The sequence below is a fragment of the Lycium barbarum genome, chromosome 9 (genome assembly GCF_019175385.1).
Source record: "Lycium barbarum isolate Lr01 chromosome 9, ASM1917538v2, whole genome shotgun sequence".
Classification (NCBI taxonomy): domain Eukaryota; kingdom Viridiplantae; phylum Streptophyta; class Magnoliopsida; order Solanales; family Solanaceae; genus Lycium; species Lycium barbarum.
In genome coordinates, this window is record NC_083345.1 from 27,330,423 (window position 1) to 27,349,283 (window position 18,861).

General features: G+C 33.8%; 2 protein-coding genes across 3 annotated transcripts; one reads left to right on the plus strand and one right to left on the minus strand.

Annotated features, from left to right (window-relative positions):
* Window positions 1-1,057: 1,057 nt before the first annotated feature.
* LOC132610503 (beta-carotene isomerase D27, chloroplastic) lies at window positions 1,058-7,506 on the plus strand. Of its 2 annotated transcripts, XM_060324816.1 has the most exons (7): window positions 1,058-1,317; window positions 1,396-1,535; window positions 4,531-4,623; window positions 5,563-5,624; window positions 5,854-5,960; window positions 6,986-7,078; window positions 7,219-7,504. In XM_060324816.1, the coding sequence occupies exons 1-7, from the start codon at window positions 1,077-1,079 to the stop codon at window positions 7,287-7,289; spliced, it is 807 nt and encodes a 268-aa protein (XP_060180799.1). In that variant the 5' UTR covers window positions 1,058-1,076; the 3' UTR covers window positions 7,290-7,504. The 2 variants fall into 2 exon arrangements, with proteins under 2 accessions (XP_060180799.1, XP_060180800.1); XM_060324817.1 differs by lacking the exon at window positions 6,986-7,078 and having other exon boundaries at window positions 7,219-7,506.
* A 4,045-nt stretch (window positions 7,507-11,551) lies between these two features.
* LOC132610602 (ammonium transporter 2 member 5-like) lies at window positions 11,552-15,162 on the minus strand. Its single transcript, XM_060324918.1, has 4 exons — window positions 14,928-15,162; window positions 13,780-14,255; window positions 12,999-13,284; window positions 11,552-12,225 (listed from the first exon to the last, which is right to left on the minus strand). Exons 1-4 carry the CDS (start codon window positions 15,043-15,045, stop codon window positions 11,684-11,686), a joined length of 1,422 nt encoding a protein of 473 aa, XP_060180901.1. The 5' UTR covers window positions 15,046-15,162; the 3' UTR covers window positions 11,552-11,683.
* Between the last annotated feature and the right edge of the window lie 3,699 nt (window positions 15,163-18,861).

Consider the following 18,861-nt stretch of genomic DNA (forward strand, 5'->3'; position numbering starts at 1 on the left):
AAGCCTAAAATTGACATTCTTTTTAAAAAGTCTTCAGAGAAATAGACCCATAAAGCTCGGAAGTAAACTTGGAAGTAAATGGAGACATCATTGAAATTGACGAAAGAGGAATAGATGAGAGGGACGAAATCAGAAGTTAACCATAGTTGAAACAAATAGATCTTGTCAAATGCTCCACCGGACAGTACTGGATGGAAATGTACTGGACTGGATCTTAATCCCCTTTTTGCATATGCTTTTGGGGGTGGGACAATGGAGTGGGGATGGGAGGGGTAATCTTTTATCCAATGCCATATTTAAGCTCAGCAAGTGTACTGTAGTTGGGCAAGGTTATTTAGGTGATGCCGAACAGACCACTGCTTTTTGATGTTTAGTTACGTTTTTTTGATTCTTTTAACTGGGTTAAATGGGTATAAGAATGAATTGGTTGGTTAAATGAATTTAGATTTGTTTAAGCTAAATGTATTTGATGAGTCAAATAAATTTATTATTATAAAAATAAAATTTTATGTAACATGACATGCCAATTAGAAGAGAATGAGTGTTTTGTGTATTTAGTATATTCTGAGGAAAATAGTGATAGATGAGTGATATGCTAGTCCTAAAAGAAACAGAAGTGATATTTGTAGATAATTCTGAATATATGAGTGACTCTGCCTTAATATACTCTTGCATTCTATTGTGTCTGTTTGTATACGCATGTATGTACATCTTCTCCATTATTTTTTTATTATACTATAAATCTGTTATTTTCTCTCACAATTAGTAGTCTATGAGCCTGTTTGGATGAGTTTAACAAAAACAGCTTATAAGTTGAAAACAACTTATAAATAAATAAATAAAAAAGTTGGGGTAGGCTAACTTATTTTTTTTTGACTTATAAGCTGTTTTCAGCTTATAAGCTGCTTTAGATAAGCTAAGCTAAACAGACCCAATTATTTTTTTGGGCTTATTTTAACACTTAAAAAAGCTGAAAACAATGTACAAGCTGTTTTCAGCAACTTATAAGCCAATCCAAATGGGCTCTATATCATTTCTTCATTGCTCATCACAAGGAGCTTCTTTCATTCTCTCTCATGGAGGCAAATCTTGTTGTACCCTACCAGAGCTTTTCAACAGTATCTATGAGAAACAGAAAAATCAATACTTATTATAAGTACAAGAAAATATCATATCTACCATCATGGTCCATATGCTGCGTGTTAGCAAAGCCTCCTGCAAGTAATCAAAGTCATAGTAATTACAATGTTTATAAAGATAATTGGTTTGATCATCTCGCCATTAACCATCTCTCTCAAAGTATACAAGCTACCACAGGTATATATTATCTCTCTAGATCTTATTTATGTGTTTATTTACTTTATATTGATTTTAATGAATTTTATGCACTTTTAGGATTAAGAAACAATAAGAGTGGTTACGAAGGCTTCGTAGAGGCTGCAAGGTTGGTGTATATGAATTTTAATTCGACACATCAAGTAAATCTTGTTGCTGAAGCTCTTCAAAGGGCATTCCCTAAGCCTATTCTTTCCCTGGCAAGTTCACCTTCATATCTTTTATTTTTCTTCTTATTTCATGTTTGATCACTACATAATCAAAACTCTTTCATCCCCTGCTACAACATGTTAGAATAATTACACCGATTGTGTAAACAAAGATATTTATGTTGGCAATGTATAAGTTATTTTTTTCCAATGTGTTTACTTCATTATCTTTTTCTCTTTGACGTGCTCTAAGGGTGTGTTCGGTATGGATGAAAATGTTTTCTTGAAAAATGTGTTCTTCGAAAATAAGTGAATCTCTACTTATTTTCTCATGTTCGTTTGGGTAGCGGAAAATAAGTGAATTTCTTACTTATTTTGTCATGTTCGTTTGGTTGGTAGAAAACATTTTCAGGAAAATACCCACACAAGCCCCCCACCCCCACAACCCCACCCCACTCCCATTTCTTTTTTGAAGTTTTTAATTTTTTTCTGAATTTTCTAAACCACCGCATCCACCTCACCCCCCAAAAAAAATTCTTAAAAAAAGTTTTAAAAGTTACTTTTTTCGAATTTTTACACCACCGACCCCCACGACCCCACCACCCCCTCCAATAACCACGCAAACTTTCAATTTTTATAATTTTTTAATAAACGTAAAATTAAATAGGAAGTAGAAAATTAGGGAGGGTGTAGGGGGAGCGTGCGGGGGAGGGTGTAGAGAATCAAAAAAGAAAACTTTAAAAAAAAAATTAATTTTTTTGGAGGGGATGGTGGGGTGTCGGGAGTGGGGGGGGGGGGTGAAAAAAAATAAAAAAGAAACTTTTTATTTATTTTTTTAAGAAAAAAGAACAAAATTTTAGGGGTGGGTGGGGGTAGGGTAGGGAGTGGGGGGAGTGGGTTGAGTGGGTGGTTGGGGGGGGGGAGGGATGTGGTGGTGTAGAAACCCAAAAGAAAATTAAAAAAAAAAATAAAAAATTAGGAGGGCGAGGGGGTGGGCGTGCGGTGGGAAAGGTGGGGTGCGGGGTGGGGGTAGGGTGCGGCGTGGGGGGAGTGGTGCATGGGTTGCGGGAATGGTTGGGGGGTGGGGTGGTGCATGGTTGCGGAAGTGGCTGAGGTTTGATAGTTGGGGTGTGGGTGATGAAAAAAACTAAAAAAAAAAAAATTTAAAACTTTTTTTTCAAAACAATTTTTTTTTTTGGGGAGGGGGGTGGGGTGGTGGGAGTGGTTGCGGTTTGGAGGTTGGGGGTGGGTTGGGTGGGTGGTGGAATGCACTTGTGTACTTGTTTTCCCTACTTTTATTAGGGAAGTTTTTTTTTTTCTATTTTTGAGGAACTTGTTTTTCAAAATTTTTGATCGAAATCTTTCATGAATATAATACTTGCGGACCAATAGCGGAGCCACATCCAAGGAGGAGAGCTCAATTAAATCGCCTTAGTTGAAAAATTATACTGTGCAAAGAGGAAAAATAATATACATGAGCCTTTGAATCTCCTCGTAGTTGTAAAAGTAATTCAAAATTTATTTTAAGTCACAAGTTCGAATATTTTGAAGTCACTTATTAAAATTTCTGGCTCTGTATGGCGGACGATAACATGCACGTCAATATTTAGGCAGTAGGATAAAAGTTAATTAGATGCTTCTGGTTTCAAAGTACAGCTTCATATCTTTGGTTTTGTCATCCTTCTTGTTATTAACTTCTATTACTCAATTGCAGTTCCAACTGGAAAACCCCATTTTAATACTATATTTCCATATTATTTAAAGGCAACTACTGCTTAATGGCCCGTCTATATTTAAAAAATAAAACAGAAGTCATTAGGTAGGGCGATAAAGACAGAAAGAACACATAAACAAGTTGCTTAAAATAATTTTTCTATCCAATTACAAATCGGTAATTATTATACCTTACACAATCTTGGCGGTGATGACTGGGGATGACATGTTGGTGATGCTTGAAAATAATCGAGCTGTAAAACGAGAAAAGGGAAAGTTGTTGTAGCTTGTAACTAGACTAGAATAATACTCCCTCCGTCCACATTTACTTATCACGTTTAACTTCTCGACAGTCAATTTGATTAATCTTCGAAGCTAAATTAAATTAGATTAATTTAATATTTTAATAGTAAAAATTAGATGTTCAAAACTATACGTAAAATAATATAACTTGCAATTCTTCTTATATTAATATGATGAAAAAATATATATTAAAATGTTGATCAAAGTCTATATAATTTGACTCTTGGAAAGCGAAACGTGACAAGTAAAAGGGAAGCGTAACATCCGGCTACTGGTCGGCACAGCGGGGCGACAAATGCAAGTCTTTTTTAATTGCCCGCTGACCTTTTCTAAAAGCACCTTAGATCGGAGGCTGGTTGTAAAGTAAAGATGGGTGGTGCGGAGTCCTCCATTAATAGATCTGTTATTTTGCAGCGAATTCAACTTATTTCAACTGACTATAAATATTACTGTAGCAAAACATAAAAGTTTATCAAAGCCTGATCTAAAATACCCGAAAATTTAACTTTTCTATGATTACATCGGCAATAATTTGGCAAAAGAAGAATTAATTAGAGTGGGCTCAATGGATAACGGGATTGGAATAGCATTTTAACAAGTAGTCAGTTTTTTCTTTCCAGGTTGATTATCCATTTATTATTTCTTCCGTTTATTTTTACTTGTTCACACACACACATATATATTAAATTTATATGTCCATTTTTAAAAATCAACAACAACAACAACCCAATGAAATCCCACATTTTTAAAAATCAATGGAGAATTTATTTTTCAATATTAGATGACGTATAATAATTATGGGTGATATAATTCAATTACTATTTTCTTTATTTTAAGGAGCATGCCAAGTAAAACATGAACAAGTAAACTTAAACGGAGGAAGTATATTTTTTAGATACATGGAGTAAAGAATATGAAGTTTCTTTTACTAGCAAGATATTGCTTATTAACGATTTTAAAATCTTTATTTAGTATGGTTTTTTCAACGTACTAAAAAAAATTACATGGAAATGTTGGTATTGGTAAACAGCTGAAGATGCTACTACCACAATCTAAGTGGGCGAGAGAGTATTGTGCTGCTTTCACCACAGTGTTCTTTGCTTGGCTAGTGGGACCTTGCGAGGTACGCTCTAAAACTTTGTGCAACAATTTAAATTGGTTATGAACAGTTACTTGTATCATCTTTAAAATAATCTGATTATGTAAAAATGTCAAATATATAAAAATCAAAAGCGTATGACACATTGGTACAAATTTGCATCAACTTAATCATTAATCATTCACATTTACACTTGTAGAGATCGGCTCCTCCCCACTACTCGTTGGGGTTTTTTTTGGTAGTGTGAATGAGAAATAAAGAGGTAAAGACACCACGAGAAAGGATGCAACTTAAGTAGCACATTGAATAGATTGTGACTTTCCGATAAAGCACAATAGCATCTGTTCACACTACCCTTTGTTGACTATAAACTCAGAGGACTAGCCTCAGTTTTGTGCATTGAAATTTCTACACTCTTTTCTTACAAGCAAAATCGAGTTTTTGTGTAGTTCATGGCTGTCTTCAAGTTCGACGAAGTTATTGGCATTTGAGATACCACTGCTCCAATAATAGGGATTCCGTTCTATCATGGGAGGAAATAATACTATACCTCGGATACTTGAGAGGATTAAGTTTCTTAAGGACGCACAGTAAATTCTATGGGCTAAGATATTAATTATATATTCTGATTTATTGTTTTTGAACGTAGATTATAACACCACTCGCACTATTGATATAGCTAGGCGAGTGTCGATTGTGCGGCTCCAAGTGCCTTTGTGAGGTCTGCACCGTCCACACACAAATTGGTATCATGTCACACGTTCTTGATTTTTAGATATGCAATGACATAACAATTGGAGTATAAAATATTGATAACCATGATCATAACAACGAACAAAAATGAAACATCCATAGAGCCCTAAAAGCATACACTAACACGTACACATATGTTTGCCACATTAATAGTGTGTGCAAGTCAAATGGTGGTGACCAAGATCTCTAATAATTTTCTTTTGCTACAAGGTGAAAGAGTCAGAGTTTAACGGGAGAATGGAAAACAATGTGGTCCACATAAAAAAATGCAGGTATTTTTTAAATTCTTGAAGCACCATTAACGTCTACACAAATGAAATTTCAACTTCAATTTTAAATCAACTTCAATTCAAATATTGTCCAAACACCTATCAGATATTTTGCACAATGTTGATACCAAGGTCAAAGGCAAATTCTAGTGGTTATGCTTCTTTGTATTGTTTATTGTCATAAGTATTTTATAATTCCCAAACCTTTTTCCATTTTCACAATACTTTGTAGGTTTCTGGAGGAAACCAATTGTGTGGGAATGTGCACTAACCTCTGCAAGATGCCTTCTCAATTATTCATCAAAGATACATTAGGAATGCCAGTGAACATGGTACCAAGTAAGTATACACTGATACCAAATGCTAATACACAGTACTTCCTAAAATTTCTGTTATGTAGCTGTGCCTGAAATGCATCATTGTAAAATATTGTGAGAAATTTAGATATATTCAATACGTTGCCATCACCAGCAATATTGAATACTCTCCTCCTCTAAGAATAATTCTAAACTACCTTACCATAGTGAAAATGTAATAATACCTGCACTAGGAGTTGGAGGATTTTGCAAATCACTTCAATGGGTGGTCCCACCTCGTATGCCACTGAAGGTGCAATTCTGAAAAGGATAATGATATTGCTGTTGAAAAAGCACCCTGACAATTTGTATTTTTATGTGAACAAGAATGATATGTATTTTGTATTATGAGGGTTTATCATAATTGACTGTCATGCGATCAGGAGGTCACAAGTTCAACTCGTGGAAACAACCTCTTGTAGAAATGTAAAGTAAGACTGCGTACAATAGACCTTTGTGGTCCGGCTCTTCCTCGGACCCCGTGCATAGCGGGAGCTCAGTGTATGGGCTGCCCTGTATCATAATTGACTGTCAACCTACCACAATCCTGCTATATTATTCGACTTTAGGACCAACCATATGTGTAAAGCTCACATCGATCAGCTTAAATGGACCGACATAAGTACGTAACAGTTAATATTGGCATCGCTGATCCCAATTTGTTTGTGATTGAGACACAATTGTTATTATATTTATGCCGACAAGAATCCAACACACAATTTTTATTATATTTATGCCGACAAGAATCCAACTGGCCAAAGAAGAGAGAAGGAATAAGAGGAGAAGAAATGAATGATACTGCTTCCTGATACTCTGTCCATTAGTTGGGCTTAACTTGTCTCTCATAATGCTAAGTGATTTCTTTTTCAATTTTAGAAAAAACAATAGTTCATGCACTTCCCTTCCCCACATCCAATCATCCTTCTATGACCTACACCAATCATATGGTAAGAGAAAAGAGCAAAATTCTACATATAACTGATGTTGACACCTCTGTGTAATTTGCAGACTTTGATGATATGAGCTGTGAAATGATATTTGGAGAGGATCCTCCTCCACCAGATACAGATCCAGCATTTATGCAGCCTTGCTTCAAACTATGTAACTTTTTCATCTACAAACAGTTGCAATTTTTTATTAGCTTAAGAGAAACATATGTTATGAAACAAATGAAAACCTATTATGGATAGTAAATGTGCCAGAATATGTTCCTTATATTTTTTCCTATAATTTCCCTGCAGGCAAATTAAACAATAAACACCAAACTGATTGCAACAGCCAAATGAAGAAGAAAGATGTGGAGATTTCATAATGCCTCGTGATCATAATTCATATATATATCCTTTCAATTTATTTTGATTTGATTGCTGCTATACTTTAACATTATGAGCGTGTCAAAGCATTGGTAAATGGAAGAGGTGTAAATTCACAGGAACAGATAGCATAAATCTGATGCAGAAGAATGTTAACAGAAATTTTCTGGATATTGTTTGAATTTATTCAGTTACTGGTACAACATATGGATTTATTTTCAGAAACTAGACCTAAAAGATCAAAGAAATGTGAAAACTGCAACTATCTCCTAAGATATGTTTCAACTTCTGGTCAAGTGAAAACAGACTACTTCCAGAGCCACATGATACGACATACAGGAGAAACTATAAGATAACTAGTGAACTTCCCGCGCGCGGTTAAAAGGACCTGATTATATTTACGGAATGATCTTCTTCTAATAGTTAAATAGTTTAAAAATAATCAGACAATGGGTTGTATATAGCTACTTTTTGAGCATATCCAAATTAGGGAAAAACATCCCAAGCAAGCCATAGACATTATAAAACACATGACAATTTATAAGAAGTCATAAATTTAGCTCACCAGACTAATTAATTAGGTCGACCTGCATCATATACTAATTACTCTGTAGAAATAAAGAAAGAAAAAGGTTGGAAGAAGAGAGATTTCAGGAAAAATATTTTTTTGATAAAAATTAAGGAAAAAAATTAAAAATGTCAGAAAATAAATAAATGGACTTAAAAAACATATTTAATTTTGTTTCTTGCAAATTTAAAAAAATGTTTTAAGCATATCCAAATTAGGAAAAAGCATCCCAAGCAAGCCAAAGACATTATAAGAAATAATGTAATTATATTACTAACACATGGCAATTTATAAAAAGTCATAAATTTAGTTCATCAGACTATTTAATTAGGTTGAGTTGCATCATATACTAAGTACTCCGTAGAAATAACAAAAGAAGAAAGGTTGGAAGGAGAGAGATTTCAAGAAAAATATTTTTTATACATAAATTAAGGAAAAAAGTTAAAAATGTGAAAAACTAAATAAATGGACTTAAAAAACATCTTCAATTTTGTTCCTTGCAAATTAAAAAAATTATACTTTTATAACTTTCTCTTAAAATGTATAACGTCATTAAAAAGATTAAAGAAAGAAAAGAAATCTTCGAAACGAGCTAGTATTTAGTAAACAATATCACGTCGAATTTTGATATGCCCCTTCTTCTGTTCTTCTGTTTATTTTTTCTTGGGGTTGTTTAATTTTCATTGCCTGCTTCTTTTTCCCTTATTTTCCGCTTTACACGCCACTTCTCCAACAAAATTCAAAATCACTCCGTCATCTCAAAAAAATTATCCTTACCAATTATTATATATTTGTTCACATTTTTCCCATAAAAAATCTCAACCGAAGAATTAAAGAAAATGTCACAAAAGTTAAATATATCCAAATTAGAACCCAGCACATACCAATTGAATTTCTACTCAATGGAACGTGAAAGGATAAAAGAGTTACCATTGCAAAAGGCTTCAAGTAAGGAAAGAAAATAGGAGTTATAAAAACAGGGCATTTCAACCACGTTACATGAGTATGGCATGGCAGTAACCACAAAAGCAACATCCATGAAATGGAACTATGTCTGTCTGTTTGTGATGAAGAAAATCGACCAAACCAAATTAATGCGGATGATCTTGGCCATCAGGATCCTTGCATCTTTTTTTTTTTTTTTTTTTTTTTGCTTTGTTATAGAAGAAATAAGTTGACAGAGAATTGGTTAAACCTCTTTTTTTTGGATTTTAATGTATATATCACGCAAAAGACATCCATAGTCATCTGATACAACAATAAGCAAAACAAATATGTATTCATTATGGGTCTCAAGAAAAAAAGTGCAAACCTCACAGATTTTTTTTTGAAATTAACTTATGTATCAAGAACATCATATGTAAAATGGTCAAGCACATATTTTAATCTTGTCCACTAAAAGAATATATAAAACATATAACACAAGTTTCACATGTATATAGTTGTGACAGTGCTCTGAAAAACTGCAGTTGTGCTGAACTTGAAAAAGATAAAAGAGAAGTCCAAGGATATTTGTTAAAAAAAATACTCTAGTAAATTATAAAAGAGAGAAGAGTGTAACCTTAAATGAAAAGAAGAGATGGAGAAGTAGCATGAATGAGTAGACAATAAGGGGAGGAACGTTGCTAGAAAAGCCATTGCAAGAGTGTTGTAGATTGCAAGGGTTCTTTTTCCCCGTAAATGAGGAATACGAAGGGATGCAACAACAACAACTACTCTTGGGACAGTTTCTTTCTTTAATGAACATGAAAAGACACGTTTTTTAGGCTTGTTAAATTTAAACAATTATAGAGGAAAAAAAAAAAGAGAAAAGGCAAAAAAAAGGAGAACATAGATAAATTGATTTCTTGAAATTTTAGAGCGTCACGTCACCGGGCCTAAGTCTTGCTTTTATATAGATATATAGGTTATATCAGGAAAGAAGATGTAAAAGTTATAATCTCACAATCTTAGGTATCCAACCAAGTGTTCTCATTATCAATCCACACATAATTAGAGCTTTACATGAATTAAAATAAACGAGATATGGGCTAAGCTCCATTGTCACAAAATTACTTACTTTCAAGCTAATCGTTGCTTAGACAGGAGTTTGACAATCAGAAGTGAAGTAAATATATAGTAGTGAAGAACCAAAGAATGCTTCAACATATTGAAATTGCACAAGTGTGGTTCCAACAATTTCTCGAACACTCAGATGGTGGTTAATGATTGTCTCAAAAAACTTCTCACATCTCATCCTTCATGTCATAATCTGAACTATAACCTCACAATCTGGCACCAGAAGCCAATTAATTGGTAAATGAAACGATAATAGACTAAGAGTAAGATCTGGATACTTGATGTCTTTTTTTTTGATAAGGGATACTTGATGTCTTACCTTCTGTTGTGGGCATATAGTTGAAGTTGAAAATGTATCCTTGAAACCTTTAATGGAATTTAGACGGGCATTACAGGTTCTTACTCCTAAGTCCCACTGGGTAAGGCAATAAGTTACCTTGCTTGGGTAAAGAGTGAAGGAATCTTTTTTTGAGTTCAAGGGTAGCAGTGGTTGACCTAGGTTGTCTACCAACTTCATTACTTAACGACCAATAGAGCAACTAAGTTTGTGTTGTCATTTCTGCACCACTAAATTTTCTTATAACCGTGGTTATCATATCAACTTGCATGTACCTCGACTATTTCACAAGATACCTTCTATTCCTCATTGGCATGCATCGGGCAACTCTGTCAGCAAGGTTTAGGTAGACAAAATAATCATTTCTGCACCACTAGACATTGATGTACCAAGTTGCTTGAATATACCAGAGAATTCAGCAGTTGTTGTCGTCAACGTCTTCTTCTTCTTCTTCACATAACATATAAGAAAAAGTAATTCAGGCATCCTAACTAAACATGTGAATGAATATTCAGGAAAACATCAAAACAGCCATAACTAATCAGAGGTTAGATCTACCAATTTGCCATTCATGGAGCTATAGACGAGACACCAACTATCGTCAAAGATAAGGTCCTATTACAAAAGAAGAAGATAAAGGAAGATGTTTCATTTTAGATCCAGAAAGTTCAATATGCTCCTTATCTATTTCGAAGAAAAGTTTACAAGATAATTGGTTTCCTATTGTAATGAAAATGATTTCATGCGCAATTCAAAATGTGTGAACTTTCCCTGAAGCTGCCGTATTCTTGGATTGCAATTCAAATTGAAGCAAACAGATATATATTAAAACAAGAAAACGGTTGCACTTTAACAAATCAAATTATGAAGTCTCTCTCGCAGAAATATCCCATAGCCAAATGTAAAGGGATTGTATGCATTTTACCTTGAAATGTACATTTGATGAAATAAAGATGAATGATGCAACTGCTTTAGTCTTGGTTGAATAACTTTTAAGAATTGAATCATCATAAAAGTTACTTCGTATGTTGCTTTAGATATAAATGGTGTGAGCTGGACACAAATATTAGTTGTTTTACCAAACTGAATTTGTTTCAAAATTTGACATTATAAAAACATGAAAGTCCTTTATTACTTTCCTTTTCAAATCTACCAATACTATTCCAATTAGTGGAGTGTAAGTAAATGTCTTTCTTAACACTTAAGATGTATGCAAATATCTTAAAATACCGATAATATGGATCGAAGGCAGTAATATAAATGAAAAACAGTCTAGAATGACCCTTTCCTTGAAGAAAGAAGTCTACAATATTTGTTTGATAGTATAACATATACTTTATCTAAAGACTAGAACTAGACAAGGAAAACCTTACAAGATGAAAAGGCTTAAGATTTATTTAACTTGACAAATATTTTAACAGGCTATAATATCACAGTCCATAGCCACTTTTGGACAAGGGAGGTTCTTCCATTTCATGAACTAACTGGAGCTTTGAGTTGTCAAATTTCTCCCCATCACCCCACAGTGCATAGGCCTCCTCTCCATGTACTGCATTATCTCCCTCACTCACCTCTTCCTCTGTCATCCTCAAAGGAACCACCATCCTAATTAACAAGCAAATCACACTAGTGCTAACGACATTCCAAATGAAAACAAATCCGATGCCTATTAATTGTACCCATAATTGCCTGAACCCGGCATTGGACTTCCCACTTTGAATGCCGTAAGCAAGGCCTATATACTTTGGCCAATCATCAACCATGTAGAAGATGCGGCTGAGTCTTGGATTTGCTAATATACCTGCCAGAATCGCGCCTAAAGTTCCTGCTACCGCGTGTGTGTGGAACACTGCCATGGTGTCGTCCACTTGTTTGAGTAACCACATTTTCTTGTGGAGGAACATCATACTGAACCACGGAATGGATCCGGACAATAACCCCATTAGTATTGCTGCCCAACCTTGCACCACCCCTGTTGAATTGTCTTGTTAGAATTCTTTAATCATTTACCACCAACTAATATTCTTGGACCATTGGTGTTCTGTTTTAGAGTTCAACCAAGAATTGCAGGCAAAGGCAGATCCAGAATATAAGCAATAAGTACACATGCATCTACTCAGTGGCGGATGTAGAGTAGGACTTACGGGTTCACGGGAACCTAATAGCATTTGCACATACCCTTTATATATAATAAGAAATTCACTAAATATTTATAAATAGTCCAATGTGAACCCAGTAATTACTGTATAGTCATTTCAGGTCGCTTTAGGTAGGGGCGATTTTAGGCACTATTTTTGGAGCACGTGAACACATGGTCTCTCCGTAAAACTAGGTATTTCATTTATATATCCGCCTTTGCATCTACTAATCTATCTAGGACTATAAATGTAAATATAGAAAAAACTTACATTTTTTAGAAGCTGGTATATTATATGAAATATATGCTGCTTTTAGATTCTAGATTTACCACCATATACTGCCTACAAAATAATTTCTCATTGTCCAAGGCTATAGGTCTCAACGTTGGTATTCTGTTTTAGAGATCATGCATCAAGTATTACATGCAAATCTAGAATATAAGCAGTGAGTGCATGTGCATCCGCTGTCTCAATGTTATTTTAAGATGTGCAATGGCTGCGTTTAAAATCTAATTTCAACCTTCTTATAGGTGAGAGTTGATATTCTACTGCAAGAACAGCTAGCACTTGGTACATGCTACATATCTTAAAGCCTTATTTAAGTTACCTGCCGCAGGAGTAATGCAAACTAAGCCTGTGATCATCCCTTGGGTGGCACCAATGACAGAAGGCTTTTCATAGAACAAAATGTCTAGCATTAGCCAAGTTAGCAAGCTCGCAGCAGCACACACATGTGTGTTTAGGACGGCTAAGGATGCATCAAGGCTGGCAACATATGGATCACCGCCGTTGAATCCTGTCCATCCCATCCAAAGAATGCCAGCACCAGCCAACATTAACAATATGTTATTTGGTGGGAACCTCTCCCTGTCTCTAGGTGCCCTTGGTCCAACCTACATGCATTTTTTTCTTATCCTTTAGAATCTCATAGTATCTAGAGTTAATAGGCATCTACTTTCTCCATAAGAAACATAAAAGGATATATGAAACTAATGTTGCACTAGAGTCATAAAAATAATTTTTGTAACAGAAAAATAACTCATATATGCATATATATGGTAGAAAATAAAAAACGCCGGAAAATGCTAATTCTGTTTCGAAAAGATACAAGTAGGCTGCCACATGTATAAATACTATGTAAGGTTAGCCACGTCAGCAACTCGTCTTACATAATATCAATGTGACACCATCTCGTGCAAGGTGAGTTGCTGACATGACTATATTAACAATTTTATGTGTATGGTAACCTACTTTGTGTTTTCCATAATTGAGTTATTTTTCGATAAAAAATTACCTTTACGACATTAGTGCAATAAACTGAAAATTGAATTACTATCCGTGAAATTAAACCGTACATAGAGTAATAGGCACAAGAGTGAAATATGTACCCAGTAAGCAGCGGTGAAACCAGCAACACCAGAAGAGAGGTGAATAACAAAACCTCCGGAATAATCAATAACTCCCATTCTGAATAACCAACCTTGAGGGCACCAAATACTAAATGCACCCACCGTATATGAAAAGGTAAGCCAAAGAGGAACAAACAACATCCATGCAATAAAATTCATCCTCCCCAGCAGGGCACCAGCTATTAAAATCAAAGTTATGGCAGCAAACACAAACTGAAAATAGACCATTGAAGCATTTGGATACTTGCCAGCAAATGCTTGACTCATTAGGAACTTCTGTTCTAATGCATCAAAATTCGGGTTTCCAAGAAATGGAGCTAATGTGTCACCAAAGGCAAACTGATATCCCCAGCCAACCCAACAAACAAGGACTGCTGCAAAAGCGTAAAGGGCCATCAAAGCCGAGTTGAGAGCCCATTTCTTCTTGACGATGCTACCGTAAAGGATGACAAGACCTGGTATTGAGACATAGTATAATTAAGTGATAAAAGAAAAGTGTCTTCTAGTCTTCTTTGTCCCTAACAGTTTAAGCTTTTCGATGAGATGATCGACATAATCCAACATGATACCAGACCCATTCACGTGTCTCTACAAACTCACTCACGTGTGAGCCTAATTCTTTTTCATGAACCAAACACATGAGATTTTATTTTATTTGTAAATTATTTATTTTTGCTTTTTGGGTGGGCTGTGAGAATTAAACTCAGGCACCTTTGCCTAGTCTGATACCATGAGAATGTTTTGTGATCGTATATTGTCTAACAACATTGTTTATAAAAGATATAATTTTCATCTACAGGAATTATCATGTAAGAACAGAGGCGGGATTATGATTTTTAGTTTATGGATTTTGAATTACAGTTCTTTATATTTACTGGGTTCTGAATAGGTTATCTATACATATTAAATGAAATTTTCAATACAAACTAAGCTACTGAGTTCTGCCGTACCCATAACCGCTTGGCTCCGCCCCTGTGTAAGAGTCCTTTTAGGTAACCTCTGCCAACTCCAATACTATGAGAATGTTCTTGTGAATGTTCACCGTGATACCATGAAAGTGTTATATATATATATATATATATATATATATATATATATATATATATATCAGGTAAGATTCTTAGTACCTGGAACACTTTGAAGGCCAACAAGGGTGGCTGAAGTCAATTGCCAAGCGTTGTCAGCTTTGTTCATCCATTGTGGATTTGAATCATCTGGTTGGAGGTTTCTAGGCAAGTATGACATTACTAATTAGTTGATAATTAAAGAAAATGGGTGCATAAAGTCAGTGCTTGAAATTAGAGAAGATGAGAGCTAGAATATACTTTGTGGACGTGAATAACTTTATACTATGAATCTTGATTAATGTAGGATTCTTCATAATTTGCAGGCGGAGAATTCAAGCGCTAGCGTTAAAAGGCTAGTAGGGAAATTATCACACGAATAAATTGGATGGACGCAGCTTTGGAGATCCAGATAGATCGATATTTCCTAATTGAATTAAGGAAATTCTTGGCTAACTTATAAGATGCAATGTATTACTTAAAGCTTAATTGAGAAAATTCCATAAATAGCTATAATTTAGAGTTTAATTACAAAACGTAGCTACAGTCTATGTATTTAAAAAACGTAATTATAGACTTATAGTTGTTGTATCATGCGGGTATCAGCTGTATCAACCGAAAGAGCTATATCAGGCAGCGGGTATCACATGGGTATCAAGTCGATTAGTGTTGTATTAGCTGAAACCGTGCATACTGTATCGCGTGTGTATATTTGCTACAAAACCAATGATGTAGCTACGTTTTGTAATTTTTCAAAATTATAGCTATAGATCATAAATACAGTCCAAATATATACCACGTTGCATAATTTTTCCTACTTAATTTGCATTGCGCTGACTCTTAGCTTGACTTACACACATCATAAACTTTAAAAGAGACCGGAATCAAATTTGTTTGAAAGCCAGCCATACAAGATAAGTAGGTCTTATACATCACGAGGGCGCTAGCTGAGAAATCTTCAATCAAGTGGTGTCATCTAACATCACTTAAAAAATTTACTAGTATATACTATATATTAATGTTTTCTTTCACTAAAATACAATGGGTCGATATCACTTGAAAAATAATGTAAAATAAATACTATATATTAATTTACTATAGATAGTGATGGAACCAATACAAGGAAATTTCTATTATATATAAGTGCCAAAGGAGGACCAACATAGCATCAACAAATTGTACGTAGAGCATTCCACGCTGTACCCATCTATTTCTATTATATTTTATTCTATAGCCTAAGGAGAACCAACATAGCATTAACAAATTGTACATGGAGCATTCCATGTTATTTCTATTATATTTATATTATATATAAGTGCCAAAGGAGGACTAACATAGCTTCACCAACTTGTACCAAAATCTTTACAACTTGTACATGCAATTAATGTTTGTATTATAAGCTATATAACTTGTACACTTTACTCAACTATTTTTTAATCCCACGTGGATATATGTCATAGTACTTAATATTTATTCCCTTCTCATATATAGACGTATGCACTTCAATTTTAATTTTCAGACACATTTATTTCCTCCATGTACTTTTACTTGTTCGCTTTTGACTTTTTCCGTTCTTGCTAATTGTTTATTCTCTTCTCATGTATAGCGTATGCAGTGCAATTTTAATACTCCTACACAAATTTCTATTATATATATATATGTGTGTGTGTGTGTGTGTGTGTGTGTGTGTGTGTGTGAAGACAAGACTAACATAGCAATACAAATTTGTACCACAAGCTATATAAATTGTACAGCTTAACCAACTATTTTTTTATCCCACGTGGACATATGTCATAGTATTGAATATTTATTTCTTCTCATATATACACGTATGCACTTCAATTTTAATTCTCCTACACATTTATTTCCTCCGTGCACTTATACTTGTTGACTTTTCAAGTTCATTAAGAATTAATAAATAAAGTACTTCCTCCGTCCCATATTACTTGGCCATATTACTAAATAATTTATTTTATCTCACGTGGACATATGTCATAGTACTGAATATTTGTTCTCTTATCATGTATACACGTATGCACTTCACTTTTAATTCTCCGACACATTTATTTCCTCCGTGCACTTTTACTTGTTGACTTTTGACTTTTCAAGTTCTTTAAGAATTAATAAATGAAGTATTCCCTCCGTCTCATATTACTTGGCGACATTACTAAACTATTTTTTTATCCCACGTGGACATATGTCATAGTGCTGAATATTTATTCTCTTATCATGTATACATGTATGCACTTTAATTTTAATTCTCTGATACATATTTATTTCCTCCGTGCACTATTACTTATTCACTTTTGACTTTTCACGTTCTTTAAGAATTAATAAATGAAGTACTCAACATTACTAAAAATATATGTCCAAATTATTTGTTCATTTACAAAACCAAGATAAAATTAATTAAATCTTTCCCATCTTACCCTCTCCGTCCCATATTACTTGGCCACATTACTAAAAAACTAGACATATGTCATAGTACTAAATATTTAGCTCTTCTCATGTATACACATATGCACTTCAAATTTAATTTTTCTGACACATTTATTTCCTCCGTGCACTTATACTTATTGACTCTGATTTTTCAAGTTCTTTAAGAATTAATAAATGAAGTACTTCCTCCGTCCCATATTACTTAGCCACATTACTAAACTACTTTTTATCCCACGTGAATTCATGTCATAGTACTGAATATTTATTCTCTTCTCATTTATACACGTATGCACTTTAATTTCTCCGACACATATTTATTCCCTCCGTGCACTTTTACTTGTCCACTTTTGACTTTTCACGTTCTTTAAGAATTGGTAAATGAAGTATATATTTTATCATAATATTCATATTTATTGGTGTATAGTCTCAATAGCCTCAGAAAATAATTTGAAAATGAGTAATTAATGTGAAGGGTAAAATAAGAAGAAGAAAAATTTCTTTCTCTTGATATGTTAACGTGGACAAGTAAAAGTGAAGGGAGGGAGTGACTTCTATCCCCGTTTTCCTTCTTTGTCAATACTATACTTATTTTACTCTCCTTTGCATTTTCTGATTATTGTTTCTTTACATTTATAAAATGTATTGCTTTATAGTTTCACTTCAGAATTAAAATTTTGGTGATTTACGATGTAACATATATCTTTCTAATTTTGATTTCTTTGTGACAATTCTTTTTTTTCTATAATTGTTAATATAAAAAATTATAATATCTTTTTTAAGTAATTTAATATTTTTTTTTAGTTTTGCTTATAAAAAATTCAATATATACATTAATTGATATGGATATCAACATATCGGTATACATATAAGATATTAAAGAATTTAAAAGGAAAAAATTTAGAATCAAAATATTAATATTTCCTCACATTCTTACTAATTTTCTTTTTTACATCGATGAACAACTTTCATTGTCATGACAATGAGAAAAAAGTCCGATTCTTTCCATCTCAAAGACTTAACTCCATCATATGTTTTAAATTTTTAAACTCCATTTTTAATTATAACTAAAGTAATGATACATAATATGTTGCTATGTATAATAACAATTAGAATGTTTTTAAAAGTTATTTTCAAAATACAAACCTTAAAGACTAGCTAATTAAAGTGACTAGACATGTTCGGCCCGTGCGATATTGCTAGTTTAAAAGGAAAAACTAAAACGTCACATCCAGAATTTGCATTTGTAATAATGTTGCTTTCAGTCCATAGGCTAAAATGGTTCATCAGGAGCAAGAAAGTGGAAAGAGCTGGAGGCAGAGATGAATTTATGTATTAATTTTGGGTCACGTGAACACATGGTTACTCGACTAAACTCGATACGTTATGCGTATAATTCAAAAAATCTATCTAATGTTACCTGAAGGAACACATGATTAAACTAGGCCAAGTGGAGCACTGGTTAGGAGCTTTGTTATTTCCTCAAGGTCTCAAGATCAAACCTAAGCTCTTGCACGTTCTATGCTTTTATTTTCTAAAGCAGCCTTTTAACTTTCTTGTT